The sequence below is a fragment of the Phoenix dactylifera genome, unplaced genomic scaffold (genome assembly GCF_009389715.1).
Source record: "Phoenix dactylifera cultivar Barhee BC4 unplaced genomic scaffold, palm_55x_up_171113_PBpolish2nd_filt_p 000146F, whole genome shotgun sequence".
In the NCBI taxonomy this organism is placed as follows: Eukaryota; Viridiplantae; Streptophyta; class Magnoliopsida; order Arecales; family Arecaceae; genus Phoenix; species Phoenix dactylifera.
The window spans coordinates 284,245-296,783 of NW_024067700.1; the positions used below are offsets into that span (position 1 = coordinate 284,245).

Consider the following 12,539-nt stretch of genomic DNA (forward strand, 5'->3'; position numbering starts at 1 on the left):
AAGACAAGTCAGAAATATCATAGGCTACTACAAAACTAAACATGCACAGGGAAAATGCAAGGAAAAAGCTTAACCGATCAGAATTATGATAACTTAATCCATTTAAAGAGGTTTAAGATGCTGTGCTAATGAATAACCATATCATCATTTACCGTATCACCTTCAATCCTAAACAATAAACACACATCACCATTAAAAACAAGGAAAATAAAAATTAAGTGAAACTCATTCTGGAGCTATGCAGTTTATATAGGGTTACAATTTTTTCTGACCACAATTTGTAATTCCTAAGTGAATCAATAGACAATTCTCAATCACCTACGAATATCTTATAAGCAAACTAAAAAGAATGAAACTTCATTAATCACCATCGAAGTAAATTTGGTCGACCACCAACAAGAACCTACATAGTTGAATGAGCCTTCACTCATAGACCACCTTAACCACCCAAAAGAATGGATCTGAAAGGACATATATTCAGGATCTTCAGCTTCACATTTCACTGCATGACAATTTTCTAACACTATGAATTAATCATTCATAATATATCTGTCTTATTAGCAGGTGCCATTGTACAGTCTGGATAAAAAATTGTGGAAGCGCAGCCATAGCATCTTTCTGTTTTCAAGTGTCAGGGTTTTGAAGTCTTAAAAAACTCAATTGTAAGATATTTTATGAAGAGACTGTGACATTGAAATATGTACATCTTAGCACGTATAAAAGTCACAATAATATAGTTACTCTTAGTTTTATCAAAGTTTTAAAATTGAAAGCTATTTCATTGTAGCCAAACTATAGATATCAACTCTTAGTACTAGAGCTTCAAGAGTAAATGCCTATTCTACAAACATTATAGCCAGATTTTAGATGTGAGATTGACTTAAAATCTCTATTCAGGCTCCAAATGACGTGCCCCATTGAATACTGGGAGACATTTAGGACAAGAAAGAAGGAGCAAGCAGAAGACCTATGTTGATTATTCAGTTTATGACAGCTCCAAATTTTTCATCATTATCCAACCAACTGCTCCCTCCCTTCACATTTGGAACAACATTTCTACAGTACAATTGGTAAAAAAAAAAAATCCTAATCAAAGGGAAGTACTAGCTACTCCATTAGATTTATTTGTTTCAGGATCTTGCATTCTTACTCTGAAATGGTTCGATTCTTTATCAAGGAAGGTTAAAATTATTGGGAAAAAAGAAAAATTACCTCATGGAATGGCTCATTCATCAGTCACAACTGAGATTAATATAAAAACCTCAAGCATCACTTCAAGAAAATTTGGTCTTTATTTTTAAACTACTGCTTCATAAACATCTTATGAAAGGAAAAGTTTTAGCCCCTTTGACCCCACTTGAATCTGTGCTCCTCGGATAGGATGTACTATACCAGTCGGTGCTTGGAGGAGCATGCTATGCTACTTGATCTGCTCAATTGTGAGAGAAGCAATGGTTCGAGGAATTTTTCATCCCGGCGAAACATGTGTTGTCTGAAACCAGTGAAACCTTATTAAATCATAGAGAGAAATTTGATGGTGATATAATCATGAATGGCATTCAAAGATTAGTTCAGAACACTGGATGCCGAAGCTTACAGGAAAATCGTGTTGATGGATAAGAAATAACATATGGCGCCAGTAGGATTCTTGTTAAAGTTTTGAGTGAATGAGTGCAGCTCTGCAGTGTGCTAGTGAAAGAGTTATTTAAGTGGAAATAAATCGATCAATCTTCTCCTTGGATTGTCTGAGACCGGTCCAGTGGACCTTTGGTGCTACCTTGTTCATCCATGATAGTCAGAGGTTTTAAAGCAAGTAGGATGTTGTGCTTTGGAGTTCAAGGTTTTAAATTTATGTACGAGAGTAGAAATCTGTAAATGCACAACTAGCTGGCTAAAGTGGGTCCTATAGGAACTGAAGCAGTTAATATAAATGAAATCCGTGCCTTGGTTTTAACATTGAGGTGGCCTTGCAGTGTCTTAAATTCTTGTCTGTTTCATCTTACCAAAATTATGGCACTGTATGAAGATTACATAGTTATTCATGATGGTTTTTCCTGAGCCAAGTGAGAAGTATTCTCCAAAGTATTCCCAATTCATCATCATCATCATTGTTGTTGTTATTTTGTTTGAGCGGCTCCATCAAACCAGTCTGGTATGAATACAACCAGTTTCCCATAATTTTCTAATTGAAGATCATATCAAACTGGTCTAGGGCCATTCAAATTTCCCAATTCATTATCATTTCAGTCACCATTCTCTTAAAAAATAAACATTTAATGTTTATAACATTTATGAGTTACTCATGAATAGTAAATGGGAATCGTGGGGTGTGTATGTCAAATCTGGCTAATAACTTTTTCTTGTTACTCTTTTCTGAGTTTATATACTTCTAGTGGCAATCATAGCCTCATAGATCATTCATCTCTATAGAAGATAACATTCTATATACTTTCCACCACTTCAGCACTTTTAACCATGGAACTTGAATAAAAGATTTAGAACAGTCTAAAGCCTATTACCAAAACTATTAGACTCTCAACATCTCTACAATTATGGAGTCATGGGGAAGTGACTCCACCTCTGAATTCGACTTCCATTTTTCCTTCACGTTTCTGTTTTACCGCTTTGTTGAAAGGCACATGCATTGCACATGCTACGTGCTGGTTTATATAATGTTAAGGGGGTTCAAGAAGAGTATATAGTTATTGCTTGAACGAGCTCTGAGCAGTTTATTATGCAAAATCTTCAAAGCAATTGCACATCTAATGTGTTAAAAAAGAATGCATTCAGAAAACAGTCTTCTTTTAGAGGTTATAGTCCTGAAGTATGTCTTAGAAATAGTAATTGAGGAAGAGGAGCCTTTTGGATTAAATATGACGGAGAGGCAAGTTAGAATGTTATTGGATCACATAATGGCACTTATCCTGACATTAATCCATTAATCATCATAAATCTCACTGAAAAAACACATATTGCCAAAAGCTCAGACTTCAAACTATAGAATAGTATTGAAAATAATAATATGATTTTTTTTTGATTAGTTACAGTAGATGTATCAAATCAGTTGAGCATATGATTTCATGTCTTGAGAACTGGAAAGCCTCACACTGAAGTGATACAATGCTTGCATTACCAGGTTTTCAACAGTTAGGTCTGATGGGCCAACTGAATTGGCAAAATCTCGCAGTTGTACTGAAGTTGTGTCTTGTGATCCCTATTGCACAATCCTCTTGCATAACTATCGATCCTAACAGTGAAACCAGGCAGCCAATACCATTGGTACCTCCAAAAGAGGTAGAAATAATGGTGTTCATTGCTGTAGTATATCACAAGATTGTGCATAACTATCGATCCTAACAGTGAAACCAGGCAGCCAATACCATTGGTACCTCCAAAAGAGGTAGAAATAATGGTGTTCATTGCTGTAGTATATCACAATATTTAATATTTTTAATGTTCTAACTTCAGAGTCTCATCCCTGTTCTTATGCATTAATTACAAAGGGCACCTTTTTCTTTTCTTGAGGAAATGGTTTCAACCATCTGATAATGTTTTCAGGTCACCTAAAGGTATCATTTGTGCTTTTTGCTTACTTCCCAGTTATGGTCTTGGCAATCCAAGGTCCTGGGAGAAAGATATGGAGAACAAAAATGAAACAACACTTGTTGCTGCTTTAAATTAACCATAACTTTATTTATGTGGTTCATTATTTAGTTTAAGCACAACTACAATAAGAGGACATAATAGAGAAATCATGGACAATTGAACCACATCGCCAAACTCCCTGAAGCAGAGCAGAACTTCTATTAATCATACTTGCAGTTTCCATAACCTGCAAAAGACAGCTTCTTTAAGTATCATTACATCAAAAAGAAAAAAGAAAAAAAAGAAGAAAGAAAAGAAGAACAAGCAATTCAGCATCCATACTTACTTGGGTCACTAAAGCTTGTCAAGCCAGAGCCACCAAACTCACAGTTCCAGTAGTTCCTCCCATTTGCTTGGTAGTAAAGGTTCATAGCCACTGAAGCGTGTGATATAGTGGTGTCAGGATAGAAGCAAGAACCGCCTATTTGAATAGGGCTGCAGTTGATGTTGTTGCAGGCAAACTGGATGTTATCTTTGAGAGCTAATTCAGTGGTCGAAGGCTTTGCGATACACCAAGTTTTCTGAGATGATAGCTGTACAACAAATCAATAATTGCAGTAGATGTTAATATTTCACCAGTAACATTAAGCTACCTATATGTTTTGCAGAATTTCCTACGAGCTTAAACAGAATTTACGCATTTCTGTACTACAAACTAATCCACCATTAGAAGCATTGAAAAAGAGGAACTCTGAGGTGTTGGGACAGGATCATGGAAGCACCTGGCCATTGACCAACTTCACGGTTCCCCCTGAGAATAATAAAAACATATATAAGCTAACTTTAAATTATAAATAACTGGCAGAATAAACATACCGATTGTCTACTTTGAAGAAGAACAATAATTGTGTAAAACTATAGTTCATGAGTGGAATGGAGGCTTATCTCTACGATATTAAAATCCAAACTACTTACAGAATGAAGAAAAAGACATCTAAGCTAGAACGAGTTTCATCAAAGCAGCCATCAAGATGGCTTGAATATAAATCAGACTCTGAATTGGAAGATCATAAATAATAAAAGTTTACAAACGTTTCAATGAAGTAATACCAAAGATCATGCACAGCAGCAACAGGAGAAGGCAGAAAACAGGTAGAGGCAGCACTGACTTAGCCATTGGGAGAGAACAGGAGGAAGACACAAGTATGAAGTGTGATGGACTGCTGGGTTTCAGACCTTGGGTAGCCATGGTATTTATAACACTCCAGTGGACTGCAGGCTGAGCTGTGGCTGATTTCTGCACTATAATTGTCCTGTTTAGCAACAAAGTTATTCCCTAGTAGGTTATTGCATCAAGAATATGACCCTAGGGTTCATTTTCTCGACTAATCTTTATCTGCGGTATACAGCTATCTCATGTAAAATGACATTATTTGAATAGCATGCAATGCATGACCATCTTCCACAACATAAGAGTAAATGGGGATATTCTGCTCTGATGTCTTGAAATAAAGGGATCTCACCATATCTTCTATGATTGCACTCGGTGGGTTGAATATTTTCTTTAGAGAAATGGAAATATTCTAGAAAGTTTTCAATTAGTATGCATCTAAAAAAGAGAAAAGGGACCCATGGGCATGACCCTCCCCAGTCCTAGCTTGGTTTTGGCCCTAAGATCTGGAGCCAGACCTGAACTATTTTATTCAATGGTTTCATCACCTAGCGCCACGACTTGAATTGCCTTAGGTCGTGTTAGAGTCTAGTAGTTGTTTCATTAAAGTTTCAGATCAAAAATCGTATCCACATTTTTAAGTCTGAGTTAAAATAAGCAAAGCTAAAGACATGAGGCTGAAGACCTTGAGGTGGATTGATGTACATACTATGCACACTAAGAGATGAAAAGCTGTCTTTAATGTTATATAATACATTATAATGGTTTACAAATCCCTGCATTTCAAATTGATCTAAAAGGAGGACTTAGTTTGATACCGAATAAAGAATTGGGGCTTAGACATCAGTTCTAAATGCACTAGCAAAAGCATAGAGATGATTCAACATCTTTCATTGGTGGAAGCTATGGCTTCTAGAATCTCTGTTTTGAATTCATCAAGAAAAGACAGTGAAACTCAGGCAAGAAGTAGAATTATGAGATAATGATAATATAACAACGCATATGTTGTCTTCTATTGCATCGAATTTTACATATGAAAGTAGTACAAGTTGCCTACTTCTGAGTAGTACAAGTCTTCTGTAGCCCTAAAATACAGCAAATGATGCAATGACAGCAAATTTCAACAAAGGTTATCTTAAAAGTTGACCCCTGAAATACAGCGACTCAACCATGCCACACCGATGCAGACTGATACGCCTTCATGAATCAACCCCAGAAGTATAAGAGTCGACCTTAGAATAATCTCAAACAGAAGACAGAGCTGTAAATTTTAATATGTTGGCAAGTCAACCTATGGAGATCACGAGTCGACTCCAATCTGACAAGAGTTGACTCTAAAAGCAAAAGAGTTGACCCCTAAATGACCACAGACAAAATATAGAGAGGTGTAAAAATATAGTATATTAGCAAATCAACTCCAGCTCCAGAAGTAAACGAGTTGATCCCTGAATGGCCACAGATAAAAGACAGAGTGCAGCAAAATTCAGTTTGTTGGATAGTCAACCCATGAATATAACAAGTCGATCTCTGTCAATGGATGAATCGACACTTAAACCAAAAGAGTCGACTCCACAATGGTCACAAGAGAAAGATAGAGCGCAACAAAAATAATAGCTAGTTCGAGCGCCTCTTAAAGATCATGTGTCGACCTCTGAAGATCATGACTCAACCACTAAAGAAGATGAGTTACCTATGTTCACCTGATAACAGTAACAGCTAGTTTTTTGTAAATCAGAACAACCATTTTTATTTCACAATGGCTCTTTCTACCTATCTAATGGCTAGAAGTGTCTTAAAAAAGAAAAATATTCAAGTGCACTTATTAAGAACTGAAAGCTCACATCCTCCACTGTTGAGAGAGTTGGTAAAAAATAATCAAGTTCAATCAAGGCCAACTACCTAATTCAGGGCTCCATTTATTTTTGTGTACTTAAATTTTGAGGAGTTGTATTTTGTTTAATGTGTATTCCTCTCTATATTCTGTTGTTGACAAGTTTCAGAAATTGAAACTTGGAAAAAGGTCCATCTAAATTTTGAATTGGATTGTATTGATCCTAGAAAGATGCTCGAGAGTGGTTTTGGTTGTTTTTCAGTAAAAATCAACTAGGTTGATTGTGAGCCCGGTCAAAATAACTGGATTGTAATATTGGACAAATTATTGTTAAAACTTCCAAGAATGGTGTCTTGGGGATATTGATCTTAGGGAGATTCTCGGGAGTGGTTTTGATTGATTTTTAGTGAAAATCAACTAGATTGTGTTGTCGGCGCCCCACGCCGGAACCCACTCACACCAGCGCCGCCACCGACGTCGGACAAGCAAGAGAGATACAAACGGATAAGCACTCTCTCGCTCCCTCGACTCCGGACTCAAGGATCACCTCTTCGCTCCGCCTACGAAGGGCAAAAGATTACCCCGTGGTATCAGTAGGGTAAAACACTTGAGCACCGCAACGGATTATCAAAGATCAAAGGAAGAAGAAGGAAGAAAATAGCAAAGCAAACACAAAGATGTAACGAGGTTCGGCTACAAATAGCCTACGTCCTCCACCGCTCCAAATCTCAATAAGGATGAACTGATTACAGAGATAGCACACACCCGAACGATCACAAGCGATCGATCTACAAGAGATTCACATAGAATTCCCTTTGCACAAGAAGTAGGATCCCAATCCTCTTCTTCTCTAGAACCCTAGCCTCACAAACAAGAGTCTCTCTCAAATATACGGCCAATCACTATACCCTAGGGCTCTCATGAGTCCTATATATAGTCTCAAGACCTTCAGATGATCATAGCCGTCGAAACGCCAACAAAACACCAAAAGAAAACTCATCCGTATGATTTCCGCGAGCTCGAGTCGACTCGGCTTTAGTTCGAGTCGACTCGGGCACGTCTGGACAACTTCCAGTATGACTGGCACGATCTCGAGTCGACTCCACTGTATCTCGAGTCGACTCGACGATGCTCCGAGTCGACTCGACTGTAGTTCGAGTCGACTCTGACAGTCCAGACAGAAACATGGTTTTTGCGGCTTTCTCCTCTCGGGTCGACTCGACAGACCTCGAGTCGACTCGACTGTTCCCGAGTCGACTCGATTGTAGCTCGAGTCGACTCCGACAGTCCACCAGACGGAACTATTCAGAATTGATTCTCCTTCAATTCTCTTCATCACTAAAGGTCTCCACATACCCCAACAATCTCCCACTTGGAGACCTTGGGTATATTCTCTTGTTACTTGGTTCTCCTCTGTGCTCCCACTGAAACTGGATCATCCTAGTGAAATCGGTACGATGCCTCCTCAACGTCTTCAAGCATGAAGACCAGCAGAAGCTGAACAGCTCCTCAGCTTCTCCACCGTGACGACCTTCGTCAACATATCTGCAGGATTCTGACTTGTATGAATTTTCTCCAATTTGACGAGTCCCTGCTCGAGCAAAGACCTCACGAAGTGGTACCGTATGTCAATATGCTTCGTCCTTGAATGAAAAGCTGAATTCTTCGCCAGATGAATTGCACTTTGACTGTCTGAATATAACATGCAATCCTTCTGTTCCTTCCCAAGCTCTTTCATCAAGCCTTGAAGCCATATTAGTTCCTTGCACGCCTCTGTGGCTGCCACATACTCCGCCTCCGTAGTCGACAATGCAACAACTGGTTGCAACCTGGAAATCCAACTGACGGCTCCACTGCCCAAGGTGAACAAGTACCCTGTCGTGCTTCTCCTGCCGTCCAAGTCCCCTGCCATGTCTGAGTCCACATAGCCCTGTAACCGGATCTCAGAACCTCCATAGCACAATGACATGTGCTCAGTGCCTTTCAGATACCTCAGTATCCATTTGACCGCGCGCCAATGCTCCAAGCCTGGGCAGCTCATGAAGCGACTCACAACTCCCACTGCTTGAGCAATGTCTGGTCTCGTACACACCATAGCGTACATCAAGCTCCCCACTGCCGATGCATACGGGATTTTTGACATATTGAGCTCCTCCACCCGCGTCTTCGGACTTTGCCCGTTTGAGAGCTTAAAATGGGCACCCAGCGGTGTGCCAACAGGTTTGGCACCCTCCATGCAGAATCTCCTGAGTACTCGGCTGATGTACTCCGCCTGAGATAGTCTGAGGATATGTTTAGACCTATCTCTACTGATCCGCATCCCAAGGATCTGTTTTGCTGCTCCTAGATCCTTCATTGCAAATTTTCTTGATAGCTTCAGCTTCAATTTTGCAATCTCATGCATGCTAGCTCCTGCAACTAACATGTCATCAACATACAATAGCAAGATAATATAAGATGTACCGAAGTCCCGGAAGTAGCAACAGTGATCCTCCTGACATCTCCTGTATCCTATCTCAAGCATGTAACTATCGAACTTGAGATACCATTGTCTGGGTGCCTGTTTCAAACCATAGAGGCTTTTCTTTAGTTTGCAGACTAAGTCACCCGTGCCAGCTGCAATGTATCCCTCCGGCTGCTGCATATATATCTCCTCATCGAGATCTCCGTGGAGAAAGGCCGTCTTCACATCAAGCTGCTCTAAGTGAAGATCCTCTACTGCCACCATGCTCAGCACCGCTCGAATAGTACTCATCTTGACTACAGGAGAAAAGATCTCTGTGAAGTTGATACCTGCTCTCTGCTGAAATCCTTTTACAACCAGCCTGGCCTTGTATCGCTTCTTCCCGCCTTGCTCTTCCTTCAGCCTGCAAACCCATTTGTTTGACAGTGCTTTCTTCCCCTTGGGCAGATCCACCAAATCCCACGTTTGATTCTGCTCCAATGACTTCATCTCATCATCCATGGCCAACTCCCACTCCTTCCTGGTATCAACCTCCAATGCCTCCGTGAAGCATTCAGGTTCGCCATTATCTGTGAGCAGCAAATAACTAAGAGTCCCATCATACCTTTGAGGAGGCTTCCCATGAGTACTACGAGTGGACCTTCTTAGTTGTGGAGGGGGTGCCAATGCTTCAGGTTCTTGCTCTGACTGAGTCTTCTGACCAGAATTTGTAGACTCCTCTTCAGGATCCACAAAACACGGCTCAACAGATTTTGTTTCTGATTCAGTGCTCTGCTGCATTTTCTCATTGAATACCACATCATTACTACGAATGATCTTCTTGTGTTCGGGATCCCAAAGCCGGTACCCAAACTGTTGACCTCCGTATCCAACGAAAATACACTTCTTTGATTTGGCGTCTAGTTTGCTTCTTTGACTGGAATCAACATGGACATAACTGGTACAACCGAATACTCGTAAGTGCGCCAAATCAATCTTCTTCGCTGTCCATGCTTCCTCAGGAATCCCAAATTCAAGTTTCTTTGATGGCCCTCTGTTGATCAAGTAGGCAGCAGTGTTAACTGCTTCCGCCCAAAACTGCTGTGGCAATCCAGCATGTATCCTCATACTCCTGGCACGCTCATTAATTGTTCTGTTCATCCTTTCAGCAACTCCATTTTGTTGTGGTGTTCCTGGAACTGTCCTTTGCCTGACGATCCCAGCATCTGCACAGTAGTCCTCAAACTCCCTGCTACAATACTCACCACCGTTGTCCGATCTCAGGCATTTCAACCTCTTTCCTGTCTCGAGTTCTACCATCGCCTGCCATCTCCTGAAGACCCCAAATACCTCTGACTTGTGCTTCAAGAAGAACACCCAAAGCTTCCTGGTAGCATCATCAATAAAAGTAACATAGTACTGAGATCCACCAATGGAAGAAACTGGTGCAGGCCCCCACACGTCCGTGTGCACGAGATCTAGCTTTTCTTGCTTCCGAGGTTTACCTTCTTTGTTGAATGAAATACGCTTCTGCTTTCCGAGAACACAATCCTCACAGAAGTCCATCTCAACACTCCTGAGACCCTGCAGCTTTTCCAACTGGTGCATCACCTCCAGTCCCTGATAACTCATGTGCCCAAGTCTACAATGCCATAACTTGGTGTCCACATCTGCTGCAACAACTCCAATAGAGTTCTCCGTGCCGTTGGTGACATAAAGTGTCCCAACCTTCTTGCCACTAGCCACCGTCAACGAACCTCTGGATATCTTCCACTGATCAGCTGTGAAAGTAGCCTTGTACCCCTGGCTCGCCAACTGTCCAACAGAAATCAGATTCCTCTGCAGTTGAGGTACGTGCCGTACGTCCTCAAGCTCAAGTGAAGATCCAGAAACCAACTTCACTTCCGCGCTTCCCCTTCCTTGTATGGTGCAAGGCTCTCCATCCCCTAGGTAGACTTTGCCAAAGTCTCCCTTCTCATATCCTTCAAGAAGCTTCCGTTGGGATGTAGCATGGAAAGACGCGCCCGAGTCTATCACCCAAGACTCGTCACAGGTAGACAAAGATAGAACGAGGGCATCCATATCACCGTCTTCAGCAAGATTTGCCAGATCCTTGCTGACTCCTTCGGTGTGGTCGCCTTGCTTCCCTTTAGGAGATTTGCAATCCCTCCTAAAGTGCCCCGTCTTCCCGCAGTTCCAGCACTTCGCTCCCTTGTTCTGAGGTGCTCGAGACCTGCTGGATCTCGACTTCGAGTCGCTTCGAAATCGACCGTCCTTCTTTTGTCTTCCCCGGTCAGAGGTGTTTAGTGCACTTCCAGACGACTCCGTAGCTCCAGAAGATTTCCTTCTTGCTTCTTCACTCAGAAGCACTCCCACAACGTCATCAAAAATCAACTTCCCCGTTGCCGAAGAGTTGCTCACCGCCATCACCAGGCCCTCCCAGCTATCAGGCAATCCGGAGAGGATTAGCAATGCCCGAATCTCATCGTCAAAACTAATCTCCACTGACTCCAACTGGGCCGTGAGTCCATTGAACTCGTTGAGGTATTCTGCTACGCTGCCGCCATTTTTCATACGAAGATTAAACAACCTCTTCATGAGAAATACCTTGTTTGATGCTGAGGGTTTCTCGTACATCCGCGACAATGTTGCCATCAACTCCATCGTCGTCTTCTCGTTTTTGATGTTGAATGCCACTTGGGATGCAAGTGACAATCTGATGGTGCCGAGCGTTTTCCGATCGAGGACCTCCCAGTCTTCATCGGACATCTTCTCTGGTTTCTTTGCTCTACCTCCAAGAGGTAAATAGAGATCCTTCTGGTAAAGGTAATCTTCTATTTGCATCTTCCAAAACCCGAAGTTCGTGCCATTGAACTTCTCAATTCGCAACTTTCCTTCATCCGCCATTGCAGAATAACCAATTGCTCTGATACCAATTGTTGTCGGCGCCCCACGCCGGAACCCACTCACACCAGCGCCGCCACCGACGTCGGACAAGCAAGAGAGATACAAACGGATAAGCACTCTCTCGCTCCCTCGACTCCGGACTCAAGGATCACCTCTTCGCTCCGCCTACGAAGGGCAAAAGATTACCCCGTGGTATCAGTAGGGTAAAACACTTGAGCACCGCAACGGATTATCAAAGATCAAAGGAAGAAGAAGGAAGAAAATAGCAAAGCAAACACAAAGATGTAACGAGGTTCGGCTACAAATAGCCTACGTCCTCCACCGCTCCAAATCTCAATAAGGATGAACTGATTACAGAGATAGCACACACCCGAACGATCACAAGCGATCGATCTACAAGAGATTCACACAGAATTCCCTTTGCACAAGAAGTAGGATCCCAATCCTCTTCTTCTCTAGAACCCTAGCCTCACAAACAAGAGTCTCTCTCAAATATACGGCCAATCACTATACCCTAGGGCTCTCATGAGTCCTATATATAGTCTCAAGACCTTCAGATGATCATAGCCGTCGAAACGCCAACAAAACACCAAAAGAAAACT

General features: G+C 41.5%; 1 protein-coding gene across 1 annotated transcript; it reads right to left on the reverse strand.

The window, feature by feature from the left end:
- Positions 1-3,667: 3,667 nt before the first annotated feature.
- Positions 3,668-4,856, reverse strand: LOC103716672 (glucan endo-1,3-beta-glucosidase-like). The gene is made up of 4 exons (XM_008804770.3): positions 4,696-4,856; positions 4,368-4,396; positions 3,932-4,178; positions 3,668-3,832 (listed from the first exon to the last, which is right to left on the reverse strand). Exons 1-4 carry the CDS (start codon positions 4,832-4,834, stop codon positions 3,807-3,809), a joined length of 441 nt encoding a protein of 146 aa, XP_008802992.2. The 5' UTR covers positions 4,835-4,856; the 3' UTR covers positions 3,668-3,806.
- Positions 4,857-12,539: the final 7,683 nt, after the last annotated feature.